The sequence below is a fragment of the Odontesthes bonariensis genome, chromosome 12, assembly GCF_027942865.1.
Source record: "Odontesthes bonariensis isolate fOdoBon6 chromosome 12, fOdoBon6.hap1, whole genome shotgun sequence".
Taxonomy (NCBI): domain Eukaryota; kingdom Metazoa; phylum Chordata; class Actinopteri; order Atheriniformes; family Atherinopsidae; genus Odontesthes; species Odontesthes bonariensis.
Window position 1 is genome coordinate 31,991,959 of NC_134517.1, and position 16,460 is coordinate 32,008,418.

General features: G+C 41.0%; 1 protein-coding gene across 1 annotated transcript in view; it reads right to left on the reverse strand.

Moving 5' to 3' along the window:
- Positions 1-12,890, reverse strand: part of pde1a (phosphodiesterase 1A, calmodulin-dependent) — a 32,188-nt gene extending 19,298 nt beyond the window's left edge. Inside the window, exon 1 of the mRNA XM_075480119.1 lies at positions 11,958-12,890. Coding sequence (XP_075336234.1) covers positions 11,958-12,388 — 431 coding nt within the window. The 5' untranslated portion in view covers positions 12,389-12,890. The remainder of the gene's footprint in view (positions 1-11,957) is intronic.
- Positions 12,891-16,460: the final 3,570 nt, after the last annotated feature.

Genomic DNA, 16,460 nt, shown 5'->3' on the forward strand with positions numbered 1-16,460 from the left:
CTCCTCCAATACACCTGAAATGGAAACATTTATGAGTTTTACCTGTGGTTGAACGCGAGGTGAATGAGACAAATAGGAGGAAATCATAAAGTAGGACTACTTGTCCAATCAGAAAAGTTCAGCGCTGCAGGCTCCACACCTGAAGTATTTGGTATTCTCAAAAGGAATGTTTTGAGGGGTGAAATGCTTCTCCAATTCTTTGTTTAGTCCCTATAATAGAAATGAGGGACGTTAGGGACAAGGACCATCTAATAATTACTTGCTTCTGAAAGTTCATGCTGTCAGAAAGCAGCTTGAATTCCTCCCTGCAGTGAACAGCACAGCTGGCTATAATATGGCTACCTTATTTTTAGAAATGTTAACTGAATTCAGAGTCAGTAGGTTGTATTATAGACACAAACAAGGCACACAAACACTTTATGAAGGAGCAGGTTTTTTTCACCTTACCATTGCCTCAAGAAACTTAGAAAATATGAAGATAAAAATGTCAACACACACGCAAATTTTTAAAAAAAACAGCAATACAGCAATATAACTAAATTTGGCTTAAAATAACACAAATTCTGAACTGGATCAGATGCCCATGGCCGGTATATATGGGACATCTGCAATATTGAGAGCAATATGGACACTTTGAAATGGTAGACTGGAGGAGCAAAAAAAACCACCGACTTTATAGTTGGTGCAGAACCACCCCGAGCTGACTCAGTCTTAAAGCCGCTTTGCAGTTTCGACGACAGCTTGGAGACATACATTTTGCCATCTGTACCAGTCCACCGGATCCCTCTGCGGCCACCAACGTGCAGTAAAAAATATCTGTAACTCTGCAGATTAAGCGTGCCAACAACACTTGCGTTTGGATAACTCTCCCGTTCAGAAAAATCACACCAGACAAGAAGAAGAAGAACAACAATATGAACACTTGTTCTGAGGAGAGAGCGATGCAATTATCCACACCTCGACAATGCTTCAATGGAAAAGGGTTGCCCAAGGATTTTTAGCAGAGTTGACCCAGGCTATTGTATGAATATAACTGCGTACGCATCAGCAGAGTCCCTATTGGTTCACTCATGCAGATGTGACTTCCATAAATCAGCCCCTCGTATCACGGAAGTTTACTATTTAAAGAGTCATTAGTATGTTTATGAGGAGCAGACTGGGAGCAAAACTACAACGCCCTGTGGCAGGTGTGTTTTCAACGTGGGAGGTGAGCCTCCAGAGTAAACCGTAGGAAAGCTGGAGGAATTATTTATTGGAGTTTGGCTGGACATCAACATGGTCAGAGGTTGCAGCAGCATTAGAGGCTCATGTAGACAATTTGGGATACTTTAAACCTTTTAGTAGCTGATTGCTGTGATTTGCATCTGAATGCCTCCTCTCTGAGTCATAGCTCAGCCAAACGTGGACACACACAGACATGATACCTTTACATTCTGTGTGACTCATACTCTAAGCGAGTAACAGAATTTACAATATTGATGATAAATGAACATCCATAAATCCACTTAGAAACCACAGGAGAGAAAAAAAGGGTGCTCTGAATAACTCAGTGATATATATCATTCATCCACGGGTGCGTTACAAACTAATAACAGCTAATTAGACGCCCTCTTCATTTTGGAAAACACAAACAAAACAGCACCCTTTAAAGTGCCCAAATTATAGGAGCTGTGTAGCTCCATATGTCAAACCTTGATTTTTGCCCCAAATAAGAGACAAAAAATTTAACTCCCAAGCTACAGGGGGGCCATAGAGTCGGACTTCGAACACTGCTGCTCTACGGGGCCCAGAAACGCAGCTGTTTTCATCCAGCACCAACTAGTCCTGACTCCGGACCCTTCTCTCTGAATATATTTACGTTGTCGCTCTCCATTTCTGACTCCCTTTTTCACACTCATTCATTCGGTCATCCAGCCACAATAGCTGACACAGAACTCACAAACACGGGCTCCACCATTCATTCACTTTATTATTCCTGCGTGACGCTGGGAGGATCTGAATGTTTGCTCACCATGTTGCATAAAACCTCTAATACCTCCGCTCCTTCAAGAAAAGAAAATATTTTTTTTCCGTCTGAAGAAGCTATATCTTCTCAATAACTTTTATCTCATTTAATGACGGCATAAAGCTGTTTTTATACATTCATATTTTGTGATGGTCTTCTCATAATGTGTGTGTTAAGCACACAGAACATCACCTTTGGCAAAGAGCTGCTGCTGTGCTGCATTTGAGATGGAGGATGAATTAATGAGGGGTCCATCTAAATGAGACTTTGTGGTGACAAATCATTTGCCGTCTTCAGATTCAGCTGCAGTGGGACCTAGAGATCTGAGGCACTTCAGCACAAGTGTGAGTACTGTAAGCATAGTTCAGATCTCTGTGGAACTCAACGCAATAAAAAACTGTTGGGTGAGAGTCTGAGACTGAGACTGAGATTGCTTTGTGTTGATTTCATGTGTCATTTCACTTCTCCATTGTACACCTCTTTAATGTCATTTTGCCTCTAATTGCTCTTGTTTTATGTCAGACATTTGTCACATTTTGACATTATTGTGTCACATTGTAATTATTATTTTTATGGTCTTTTTAGTCACTTTGTATTCGTTTTTTTGTGACTGAAGTCATTAAGGTTGCTGATTGTAGTCATTTTGTCTCTTGTGGCATTGTTTTGTGTCTGTTTTTTTTAAATGCCTTTTTGCAGTCACGAGGTTTCTCTATCGTTTTGTGTCTGTAGTCATTTTTGAAGCAATTACTTTGTCGTTCTATCGTCATTTATGTATAATTTCATATTGTTTTGTGTCCATTTGTGGTTGTTTTTGTCTGTATTTGTTTCTTTACAAACATCATTACCTGAAAAATTGGAAAATTCTCTCAAGAGTAATTCAAATTAAATCTGTTTAAAGAGCACAAATAAAATCATTTTCACTTCCACTGGCCTGTTTCATTGTATTTAAAAATACAAACATTTTAATGCCAGAAACAAATCAAAAGAGAAGTTGGGAAGAAGGCAAAGAAAGACAAACAAGACAAACAATTAACAGCGTTGAGGAAGATTTGAAAATAAGCAGATTGACTGGTGACAGGTGAGGGTGCCAGGATTGGGTGTAAAAGGAGCATCCACCAAAGGTTTAGTGCTTCCAAGCAAGAATAGTCATGGCTCATCATTTGGTGCCAAACTTCTTCAGAGAATCATCAATATGCTCAAAAATTGTAAAGAACTTTTCAGCATCTACAGAGCAGAGTACAGTGGAAACCGCTTATAGTGGTCACGGATATAGTAATCAACCGCTTATATAGATCAAAAGGCTTGGGACAGAATCATTTCTATACAAATGCTGTTTAAATAATTCGTTTATAGTGATCAAGAAATCCGCTTACAATGTTCATTTTTGGCCATTTCATGAATGTAAACATGTGCAAAAATAATTTTAAAACTACGTGTAGCTATTTTATTTTTTACTCCCTTGATTCTTTTCTGGACGTCTGCTTCTGCCTCGCTAGCTAACGTAACGAGCTGACACCGGGCAGCAAGCGCGCGAATCATGGCTGGAAAAAGGAAGTAATTTTCTCTGAATGAAAAACGTAGTCTCCTCGAGGCGTATGACAAATTACCAAAAACGAGCCAACGAGATGCTGCGGCGAAGCTTGGCATTCCTCAGGCTACCTTGTGTAGTCTAATTAAGCAACGAGAGACAGTCATGAATGCTAACGACGGAGAAAGAAAACGACGGCGCCCGGGAAAAGCACCTGCGGTTGAGGCCGCCCTGGTGAAGTGGATTGATAATGCCCAGTCTCGCTGTACTGTCCCCCAGTACTGTAATTAAACTTGCATGATAATAAAATTCAGTAAATGCTGAAGCTATCCGTTTCATTTCATTTTTCTCATTGAAAAACGATACAAATGGCATTTAGATGATATTCTGCATAAAAAAATAAGTGAAATATCTGTAATACAAATTCAGTTTTAGTAATCAACCGCTTATAGTGTTCAAATTGGCTCTGGACCAACGTGATCACTATAAGCGGTTTCCACTGTATTGTGAAAAGATTCAGAGAGGCTGGGGAAATCTCAGCTTGTAAAAGGCTGAGGACAGAAACCACTGTTGGATGACCTTGGAGCCCTCAGGCAGCACTGACTGAGAGTTCATCATGCCACCATGATCGATACAGCCACATGGGCTCAGGTGTGCCTTGGAAAACCATTTTCACTCAACAGTGTAGAAACATGGCCGAGTTCTCTGGACACAAGCTCATCTCGGATGGACAAAAAGAGTGAAATGTGAAAAATTGATGTCTGCTTCTACGTGCCAAAGATGAGAAAGACCATCAAGGCTGTCATCAGAGAAAGGTGCAAAAGCCAGCATCTGTGATGGTATGGGGGTGCTTCACTTGTGTGAAGTTACCACTGATGCAGAGGTGGATGTTGGAGTTTTCGGAGAAACAGTATATTGCTAAAAGTATTCGCTCATCTGCCTTTACACATATATGAACTTAAGTGACATCCCATTCTTAATCCAAAGGGTTTAATATGACGTCGGCCCACCCTTTGCAGCTATAACAGCTACAACTCTGCTGGGCAAGCTTTCCACAAGGTTTAGGAGTGTTTATGGAAATTTTTGACCATTCTTCCAGAAGCGCATTTGTGAGGTCAGAAGGCCTGGCTGGCAGTCTCTGCTCTAATTCATCCCAAAGGTGTTCTATCGGGTTGAGGTCAGGACTCTGTGCAGGCCAGTCAAGTTCTTCCACACCAAACTGGCTCATCCATGTCTTTATGGGATTGTTTTGTGCACTGGTGCGCAGTCATGTTGGAACAGGAAGGGGCAATCCTCAAACTGTTTCCACAAAGTTGGGAGCATGAAATTTGTCCAAAATCTCTTGGTCTGCTGAAGTATTCAAGGTTCCTTTTACTGGAACTAAAGGGCCAAGCCCAGTTCCTGAAAAACAACCCCACACTAAACTTTAAACCCAGACTTGTCCATCTTCTGGCAACGAAACACTGTCAAACACAATAGACTTTCCCAAGCCTCATTTTTACCAAAATTGGAAAAAGAAGCTGGTGTAATAACACAGCTTAAAGGTCAGTTCCACATTATGTCACCCACATCAAATGTGCAGTCTGCAACAGAGTTAAGGGTTGCACTTCATTATCAGGTTTTTAATGAAAGTGAAAGGAAAAAACGGGTAGATTTTTCAAAAATTGAGCAACGACAAAATAAATCTGTCAACATAAGAAAAGCATTATTAAATGCATCACTGAAGCAGAGAAAAAGCCCTGCTGGGATGTCATTTGGCAAAAATAAACCAAAGGTAGACAACAATCATTTGAACGCTCCATTTGGTCTGAAATTATCCAGTCACAGCTCTGGACTCTGACCACAGCAGCTAATCACAGCTCTGACATGTCTCAGCTTTGAAATGTGACAGCAGGAACCTGTTATTTCAGGGTCGGGTGGTAATTGTGCACTGGCCTGCGTGGGCAGATCAGAGCTGAATTAAAAAGCAGGGGAAAGCAGTTCCAGATTACTGCATTATTTTGCTGGTCAAAAAAAAAAATTACAATTCATGCTGCAGTACAATTCCTGAAAGGTGAGGACAGAGAGCGTTTTAAGGAAAATGACTCATCACTCTGTCATGACTTTTCCAGCTTGACGCCTCCGGTAATTTTTCTTCCTCCAGTGTGATTTCTACTTTCCTGTCTTTGTGTAATTTCACTCCCACATTTTTTTCTTTGCAATAATAACATTGAGCATGCCAAATGTATTTCATTCTTCTCTACACGGGTCTGTTTTTGATGCACCGCTGCACGGAGCATTTGGTGCTTTTCTCATGATTACTCCATCTAAGCCGCCTACGACAATAACAGACGTCCTGACCTGCAGGTAAAGCCGAACCTCCATTAAAATGAAGCACTTTATGATGATGGCAAAAATCCCTGCAGTGCACACACACAAACTCATACAGGATTCTGTGCGAACATAATCAGCATTTAAAATTTTCAGATGGTTATCCATCACAAAATGTCATCAGGGAACCATCTTATTGGTCACAGATTCTTTCTGCAGCAGGACGAGGCTGAACTGCTTTCACTCTCCATCTGAACTGGACAGATCTTACTTCTACTCTTTGGTTCTTTGGCTCTTTGCTACTCAGTGGTTCAATTTTGTTCAATTTTCATCCATTTTCTGGTGACTGAGCCACACAAAACCACTTCAGTCCTTTTTTTTCTTTTATTGACGTAAAATAACTTCCATTTTATGCATCAAACAACAGTCTCCTGTGCGTATTTTCTCCATCTGCAGTTTCATCACTCAATCACAGCACCTGATAATAAAAAAGCTAAATTAAAAGAGATACAGGATGTGAAAAATATGAATCACGGTGTAAAAAAAACAAAGATGTTTTAGAAGAGCTGTCCTGTTCTGGTTCTGCCATATCAATATTCTCTGCTGTTACTATGGCAACCACGGGGGACGACATAAAAAAAGAAAACTCAACACTTAATTGTTTTCCATCCAATAGTACAAACGTATGTTTATCGACTTGCATCTGTCTTCCAGGAAGAATAAATGTGACCAAGATGAAATAAAAGCCACACGAGGTCTCCTAGCAGCTCAAAACAATCCCAGCACACAAACCTAAACACCGAACAGTGGGTCGAACAGATCTTTGCTGTTTATTTGCCTGTTAGACTCTTTCATATTCTCTGTTGCTTTCTTTACTCTGGAGGACGCCTGACAGCTCTCCAACTCCTGATTAACATTCAGAGAAGTTGCGGCAGCTTTGGGCACCAAAACAAACAAACGAAACTCCCAGTTAAGGCTTTCTCAATACAGAGTGGGTTATTCAGGTTTGCATGTTTTCAGGAGGATGAACTTGTAAATTGTAATAATAACCGGAGGGATAATTGACAGAACAGCTTCTCATCTTGGTTTTGTGTTGAGAACGGACCCTGGAGACATATTCTTACTTTATGCATAATCCTCTGCAGCAGTTTTGAGTTCAGAATAATCACACGCGTTTGTGTATCCTCTGTATGCGGCCATGATTGGACATGTGTTGGGTATTTCTGGGAATGGTTAGCTTGTGTTTATACCTTGTGCAGAGTGAAGGATGAATGAGCGCTCTCAACATGGCCTTGGGAGGATAAGACACAGGTGGTGCCCGTGAAGATGAGGATACACGGTTGAACAATGGTGCGTAAGGTCGTGGGAAGTCAAAGATAATAATGAGAGGAGGTGAAGGCCGGGGAAGAGCCCCACAGAGTATAACAGGCAAAGCACTGAGGAAGGTAGTCCGTCAACTCCGGACTCGTCTCTTTGCATGTTTGGCCTGTATTTCTGATATTGGCTAAATAAATGGACCCTGCTTGCACATTGCTGTCTACCTAAGATCAGATTTAGCCTTGTCCTTGTCTGCTGATACAACTAACAGTTGAGCATTTTCTTTAACTTAGATTGTTCCTGAGATCCAGACTGATCGAGCTGACCAGAGAATTAATGTCCCACGACATTTTCTCATCGTGCAAATTAACCTGAACTTAGCATATTTATATCCAGACAAGGAAATTTAGACTTCTGTAAAACTTTATTGATCTCAGAGGAAATTTCTAATTGTCTCTCTGTTTTTCCTTTTTTACCAGTTGGAAGCTGGAATTTCAGATATAAGCAACAGTCCTTAACATTAGCTGCCAAAAACTAGGTGACGCGACAGTTCAACAAGAGTTTTTATCTGTCTGCTGACCATTACGTTACCTCAGCCTTCCTATCGGCTGACAGTTCAAACAACCGTAACCGGTTCAAGACAGCACCTAAAAAGTAACTATGGAAATGAAAAATTAGCCATCTAAATGATCCGATCACCGCTGTGGGTCAGATCTCAATTAAGGACACCCTGAGGACGTGAGGGATGGAGTGTAGTCGAGTTGCTCCCTCCACCTTCTAATTCCTGCTGCTATGAAAGAAGCTGTAAATTCATAGTTTAAAAGAGAAAAAGCTGTTCTTTATCTCTGTGGCAATTTCACCAAAACATGTCACAGACGTTGCTTTGAGACCAAGCAAAATTATTTCAGCTTGTGGAAAAAAAGAGCGTATGTCTCCTTTAATTATAGAAAGAAAAGTGTAAAGTATATCAAAATAAACTTGTGAACTGTACATTTTCTGATTCATTCGTATAGGAAAACAGACAGTGAAGACATCACATACCAGGTAGTGAGCGCTGGGCCAAGTCAGCCACAGCAGGTCCCTTGTCAAAGACTCGTAAAAAAGCCATCACCGACTATGTGTTAAGATTTATGGGGGGAGGGTTTGACATTCAAACACATTCAAACAACATTTGCATGTTTATTCAAATTCATTCGAGGGAGATTTTTTTGGAAAAAGCTGACAGTCATAACTCATCTCAGCACATTTACTCCAGGATCCTCATCTTCATTCCTGTTGTGTGCTTTGGTCTTTCTCTTTAAGTTTTATTTTTTGCATTATTTTGCATTTTGGATTTATATCTCTCAAACCTCCTCCACTGTTTTCTTAATAGAAGTTTATTTTCCTTTAAAGCCTGCCTCCTCTTGAATCAGCATTCGGGTGCTCTTGTGCTAACACAGTGTGACAGTTCCCAGTGCAAACATAAGACTATTAAAAGTACTGTTACGTTCACTCAACACCTGAATCACAAAATAAAACTCAGCTTCTTTACAGAACAACGTGTTTTCTCACAGAGCAGAAGGATAGACACCAAAGCAAACCCTGGACTGTGTTCAATCCCCACAGCAGAGTTTCCCTAACCTCAGAGTTCAGAGTTGTCGGGTTTGTAGACGAGCCTCTGCGTTGAACTGCATCTTTATTTTTACACCTCCGCTGCGTCTCATTGTATCACTGCTGACAGAAAACATACCCACTTGCCAATATTTATAACAGGACTTGGCAAAAACTTAAAGCTTGTCTTGGCATCAGACTCTTAAACCAATATACAGAATTGTGCCGGTGGCTTGTTTGTTTCTTCCTGTTGCCAAATACTGAGTAGAATAAGATGCTGTTAAACAAGATGGGCCAGTTTAATAAAGCAAGACCTGCCAAAGGGCATATATTAGCGAGTGTTTTAAGGAAATGAACCCTCAACATGAGCTGAAAGGCAAACATTTCGGCCATCATCAACATAACAAAATTCCTGTTATTCAGTAATTTAAAGTGTGTATATGTATTTACATCCTGCATTACAAATTAATTAAAGCTCCCAAATGAATATAATAATATAACTTGTGTGGCATTTTTATGGCTGGGGATTTTTGTTGAAACAAACTAAATTCAACCAGCCCGTTAACATCCACAAACAGAGGAAACCGTCACACATTACTGTTTCCAAACAAAAAGAAAATGATGTAATTTTTGTGCAAATGGATTTAACCTTGATTCTTTTACAGGAAGGGGTCTCCTTGTAATTCAATTGTACATTAAATTGATTAAATACCTTTACAGAGGAGGCTGCCCCGTCTCCCAAAGAATCTCACTTTCCACAGAAGCTACCATCTTTGGATTGTGTCACATGGTTGATGAAGATAAACCAGGCATGGTTATGTGTGTGTGTGTGTGTGTGTGTGTGTGTGTGGACACCCAAGCATTTAAAATCTCATTTGAAAACCATGTAAGAGAAAAATCTTTTTTTTTGTAGAAACAAAACTGTATCACATCTTTTTAAGGTTTGAGACGGAGTCCATTTGGCTGCATCATTAACATTTAAAAAGCTGATTACGCTGTAGTTTCAGCCTGTTCAGTGTCCTTCTGCTCCCTGAGATCACCATCACTGTGTTTTAATGAAGCCAAATGCATTTCACAGCTGTTTCTTGTTACATATGTTTCTGTTTTGTTGTCAGATAACTGAGCAATTATGAAACTGAGATTTAATTGCGGCCCATAGACACTACATATTCCCAAGCTGCACCACGGCTGATTGAATCTTTTATATTCATGAAGCGTCTGGCAAAAACAAAGTCATACATTTTTTATGCCTCAGTTTACTCCAACAAGCCAACACGTTCTGATTTAAAATCTCTGGGGGATGTTTTGGAGAAAGCCTCGTTGTGCGGGAAGGAAAATTGTTGTTGTTTTTTTTCGTCTGGACTAGAAGCTGAAGCAGTGAGAAAAAGATGCATTTAAGAATGTGGATGTACTCTGTCTTTTCTGGAGCTCCACTGTTTGTGCAGGGGGCATTGCCATGTATGGATATCAGAGAGTGAAACATATACTGCTGCCAAAAAGCTAAAAAAAAAACACTGCCGACAAAAAATATCTTATACAGCAATGCTCAACATATGAGTTTCCCTCGGTGGAATGGAGGAAACCAAATCAGGGAAAAAACAAAAATGCAGCCAACAAAGAACGTGGAAACACTAATAAAGCTTTTTCAACGCCAAGCAGCCGTTCGTTCATGTTTGTGTGTTTGCTTTTGAGCTTTGAGTATTAGATTTGAGCCCAAGCATACATACTGTCTTTGTTTAAATTAGAAAAAGCAAAAAACACATCTGCTCTCAGCCATTTTGCTGCTCATGCATCCAAATTCTCTCAGCAGAAGTGATCCTCTACCAGGATGGCTTCCAACCTACGGTTCTGCTCCCATTCATGGGTCAAAAGATAGGTCTGAGATAACACAACACCAAAGGAGACAACTCTGTGCTTCTGATTGGATTCTTCTTGGGAATAACAGAAGGATTTTATAGTTATAGGCCTCTAACAGTCAGATCTGCCATCTGCTTCTCTGCTCAGTTGATATTAATATTTTTTAATTAATGCTTTTTTCTGTGCAAAATTATTTTACCATCACCTCTTAACACCTCATTTCTGAATAGTTTAAGTCTTAAAGAAACTTTTTACAGGAGTTTGTGTACACAAGAGCAAGTTCTAACCTTGTAAATTGGCCTTTACCTCCCACACACAGCTGAAGACACATTTGGCCTTTGAGTGCATTTAATTCTCTATAACACTATTTTAACACTATTTGTATTTCTGTTGTTCCATTTCCTACTTTTTAAGGAAGTCGTTTTCTGAAGGTTTTTCTCTGTGTTTTCTTTTCTTTTACATGTTTTTCATCTGTCTCTGCTCATGCTTTAGTTTTCTGTTGATATCTGAGTTATGGAAATTTTAGAAACTCATAAATAAGGGTAGGAGATGACCAGAATTAGACTTTTCTATCTTTTCTCTCCCTTGAAAAAATGTTTATAATTTCCTTCTTATGGTAAAACAATAACAGTTTACTTAAATTAGGGGAGACTTCACAGTTAACTATTGAATTAAGACAATGGCTGTGTAAAAAAAAAAGTTAAAAAAGTGTATTAAACACAGCTTTCACCATTGAAAATTTGAGTTTGTGCATTTACAGGATTTACATTGAGCCTGAGAGGTGATGTTGAAGCGTTGCTGGACATTCGAATCAAACATTTTGTGTTTCTGCCCTGCATTCATCACCATCTCTTTCCCTCCGTCTCACTCCTGATCCGTTTATCTTTGCAGAGAGTTTGCTGCATCGCAACGCTCTGCCATCACCATGGCAACAATGGAGAACAAAAAAGCCATGTTTTTTTTTTTTTGTTGTTGGGCTTTTTTTTTTCTTAAAACATCTGCCGCTGTAGCCTCAGAGACGGACAGATGTGTCTTCCCCTGCCGCAGCATCAAATATCTCCTGTGAAAATATCTGACACGCAAATCTCAGCAGAAACACACACATACACACAGTTTCTTTCTCTGTGGTCAGGGTTGTCACACACTCACCGTTCCATACTAATTTTTTGTCATACGTCTACCCTCCATCCTCACTCCGTGCCAACATCACACGGCAACCAGGCGACCACACTGATGGCGTCCCGGAGACCGCAGCAGCTCACTGATCCTTTACATCATCAATTATCAATACTGCTACAACGTCATCACCATCAACATGACATCAGCATCCAGCTGACTGCGTTTACTCACATTCCTCTCAGTCGGATCAGGACCTGGTTGTTGTGGCTCTGCTCCAGAGTGTCTCCAAAGTCCTGCGACTCCTCTTTCTGCAGCTGCTGCTGCTCAGACTCCTGTTTCTCAGTCCGAAGCATCTCCTCACCCTGCTCCTCCTCCTCAGCCTGCTGCAGCTCCTCTACCTCCTCCAGTTGTAGCCCCTCAGTCTGCTGCTCCTCAGTGCGTGACATCTCCTCGTCCTGCACCTCCTGCTGCTGCAGCTCCTCACTTTTCTGCACCTCACTCAGATCTTCCTGCATCCCCTCAGTTTCCATCTCCTCCTCCAGCTCCTCTTCTTGTGGCTCCCGATTCTCTTTTTTCTCTAACAAGTCTTCAAACTGTATGTTCTCCTGCTCAGCTCCCAGTATGTCCGTAGGGAACTGCGCCTCCTCCACCTCCTCATTCATCTTGTCTGGTGTTAGAAGTGTTCACAGAGCAGAGTTTGGTCTCTGTGAAGCGCCCGGACGTCTCTCAGAGCAGCGGACTCATGAAAACCTCAACGCTGATCGCAGCAGAGAGTGCTTGAGTTCCTCTAACTTCCTCCAACTTCCTGTGATGTCACCTGACGAGCTTGGCCAATCCAAATCGATGGCCTCTGATCCGTCAGGGATGTGGACGGGTGAAAGGTCACAAGAACTCAAAAGTGAAAAAGCAAAAACAACAAAAAAGAGAAGGCAAACTGCAGACGACTTCCTTCGCCAGCTCACAGTTCAGCTCTGCGCTCCAGCACTGCGGCGGACTCAGAGCATCGCCGTGGCAACACAAGGAGGAGGTCGACCAGCAATAAAGATGTGATGGAGTGAGAGAGGGAGTGAGAAAGCAGAGGGATGGAGGAGGACAAAGAAGAAGCAGAGAACATTGCAAAGCGTTTCCGTGGTAACTCAACAACGGTTGCCAAGAGTGATGGAATCCTGCAGCCGACAGACCTCCCTCTTCCTCCTCCTCCTCCTCCTCCTCACCTCAGCACCTCCCAATTTCCAATGCACATAACTTTACGCTTCCTTCAGAGACAAACAAGAAAGGGCCATCTCAGTCTGCCCCCCCTCCCTAACCTGCTGCGCCCGAGAGGCAGCGTGTGTGTGTGTGTGTGTGTGTGTCCACGTGCATGTGTGTGGGTTTTAAACAAAGATGATGTAATGTTCCTGAAAATGAGAGTCACAAATCCCCTGTGCTCAAGTGGCACAATCACGCAGTGAATGGATGTGCTGGCGCCCTCATGAGGCAGCACCAGTCATTACAGCAAATGAACTGAGCCTCGCCCACATCATTAAAAATATATATATGAAGCTTTGGAAGAGAGGCTGACCTTAAAGGATCTAAGACTGCAGATCATCAGAATCAATTTTACACAAATATCCTGCCCGAGACAAGCAGCTAAGATCAGTAGTGGTCACGAGAGTATCCGCATGGACTCACAGCTGTCTGCACAATACATTAAAAATGTACAGTACTGTACGGACTTTCCTTTAATCCTCTGAAGTGGTCTTCAGCAATAGTTTCCCAGGCTTTCTGAAGGTCCTTCAAAGTTTTGGACTTCAGAAACTGGTGCATGTACATGAAATGGCTGCGAGTAATCAATCCAGAGGGTATCACCTCTTCCTGTATCCCGATCATTTATTAAGGCACCTTTGTGCCTTTGTCCTCTATTTCTTTAGAACAAATGTGGAGGATCGATTGCGGAAAAGGCGACAGGATCCCTCAGACAGATGAAGGCAAAGATTCCTTTTTAATAAGAAGAAAATCAGTGAAAACAAATCATTTGTGCTCCAGATTGCTGAATTCCCAAACACTACATGCAGCTGATGAATATTTTCAGGCCTCTGGAGTTCATTAACCATAAATGACCCTTTGATGTGGATTAAAGACAAAAAAAAAGACAAATACTACATTGTAATTTTGAAAATTGAATGATGCCATTCATATTCACAGATGCCTGTCAGCACATAGCCTAACAGCAATAACATTAGATACTAATCCTGCCTGCCGGGGATTTTCTTTGAGTGCAGATTAACCCTCCCGGTGATCAATTTTAGATGTGCAGAGTAAACCCTCGGTTAAATCTGTAGTTTCTGAGTGTTATCATTAGATAAAGTCAACATGTGTCCAACCTGTGTCTCATTTCAGGTCAGACAAATGTGGATTAGCAATAAACTGCAGCCATAAATGGTTTCTCTTTAAATCAATTCATAGAAAATTGATAAAACTACCAGACTGATCCTCCAGTGACATTTAGAATTTTAATCTTAACAACTAAGAGGATGCGCAAAAGCCCTTAATAAAATGCACTTTTTAAAAAAAAAGTACTGTTTTTTCCATCTACATGAGAAAAAAACCCACTTTATCTCATTTTAAATGATACAGCTCCATCGTCTAACCGTTGTCTTGTTGCAGCCTACTGCTTTACGTCTTCTGTTTTATTGTCTTAGATAAGCATTAAGTCCTTTTTGTGCCAAAGTTCAAGCAGAAAGTATTACTTTCATGCATCCTTCAGATGTTGAAGCTGCCAAAAACCAAAAACTTCCGCAAGGGTTAAAATATTATTTTTACTTATTGCTCCTCCAACAAGCCTCCTCTCTCCTCAATCCTCCCTCCTTCAGAGGGATTATAGCACTTTGCTGCAAAAAATTCCCAAGCAGGAAGACGGAGGAGTAAGAAAACGAAGAGGCTGAAATTAGAGAAATGAGAGAAGTGTAAATGTCTTTTGGTGAGTTGCAGTAATAACTGTAGTCCATACTGCCACCAATCTTATCAGGACGAGCACCTCAAGTAAACAAGGAGAGATAATTATACACTCTGAGGTCACAAGCCAAAAGTCTCTGTTTCCCCGTCGATCGGTACATTCTCATCCACAGCAATATTATCATATTAATATTGTAAACACATTATTAATATCTTCCCACCCAACAGGAGCTTCACAAACAGTTCACGGTTGATATTTCCATAACATTAGTACAAAAAAACTATGTGTAAATCCACAAATGGTATTAACATTCATTCCTTCCTTTTCCACTCACTCTATACTGTTTATGGATCACAAGGAGTCTGGAGTCTATCACAGCAATCATCAGGTCCATCATGGAGCCAGGCGAGACAATGACCAAGCACGCTCACACTCACCCCGACAGTCAAATTCAAATCACTTATTCATCTAACATGCATGTCCTTTAGACTGCGGGAGGAAGATGAAGCATCCGCAAAGAACAAACTCCACACAGAAAGGTCCAAGCTAAGAATTGAACCAGGCAAACACAATCTTTTCAGCACAATGTTGGAGCCACACCTCAAAACTATCTCCAAGAAACAATTGAAGCTATAATATTCAATATGAACCAACATTAATTTCCAGTTTAGGTTAGCTGCATCCTCCCACATGCCACCTCACGGTCTGGGTGAATCCAGCATTACCCCCACACTGCTGATACTATTAACCCATTTAGGCCTAAGACGCCTGGAAAAGAATGCCTGAACCTATGGGCGATTTCAGACAGACCCCCTAAAACCTGAAGTTTTTCTGGAAATTCAGCAATTGTGTCAACGCCTACTAAATGATTGATTATCAGCCTCTGTAGCAGATAGAAACAAAATTCAAAAAGTATTTGAGAGCTTACACCTGTGGCTTTCTTTGGAAATTGAGTTTATTTACATACGCCTTCACGAAAATAGAAAATGTAAAAAGTAAAGTGCAGGAACAACGCTATTTTCAATTAGAAAACAGTAATAAAATAAAATAAAATTTAATTTTATATTTAAATTATTTATTTATCTATTTATTTTATCGCCAGTAATCTCTTCGTATTGGCAGCACAAGGAGTCCGTACACATTCCAATAAACGTTTTCATCTCCGGCACAGTTACGTGGGACCACCTTGCCATCTTTGCTCGAGCTGGAGTCTGAAGTACCTGCTCACTGTATCTATTCGTCTCGGAAACGAGATGCGCCCAAAGCTCCTCAGTAAAAATATGATTAAATGCCTGCAACGGTGTGACATCTGCAGGTAAATCGACTTTCACCCCCGGTGTGCGGTTGAAATCTCTCCGTCGATTACTGTGGTAATTGTCAGTCTTCCACTCACATTCAAACCCTTCAAAATCATCCTCGCCGTTATCGTCATCCTCAAACATATGTGCTAGCCATAAATCTCCATCAATTGGGTCAGCACGTTCATCAGCATCATCAAAGCCAAGAAACTCCTCACAATCGCTCCCGTCTGAACTGTCTTCCCACTGAAAGTCCTCCATGCTTGGTTCGATGAAACTTAACTTTTTTTTTTTTTTTTCCAATGTAACTTAACTTCAAAACAATGACACGAGGAACATGACGACACTCTCACGTGTCTATTATAATGCATTTAATTTGCGCAGAGGTCAATAATTGGTGCAAAACAACCTTATACATGAAAAAAGACATGTACGCTTTCCCGGCCTTAAAGGTAGAATAACGCAACAGCGCCCCCGGCTTTAAAGGTAGAAATGCGGCAA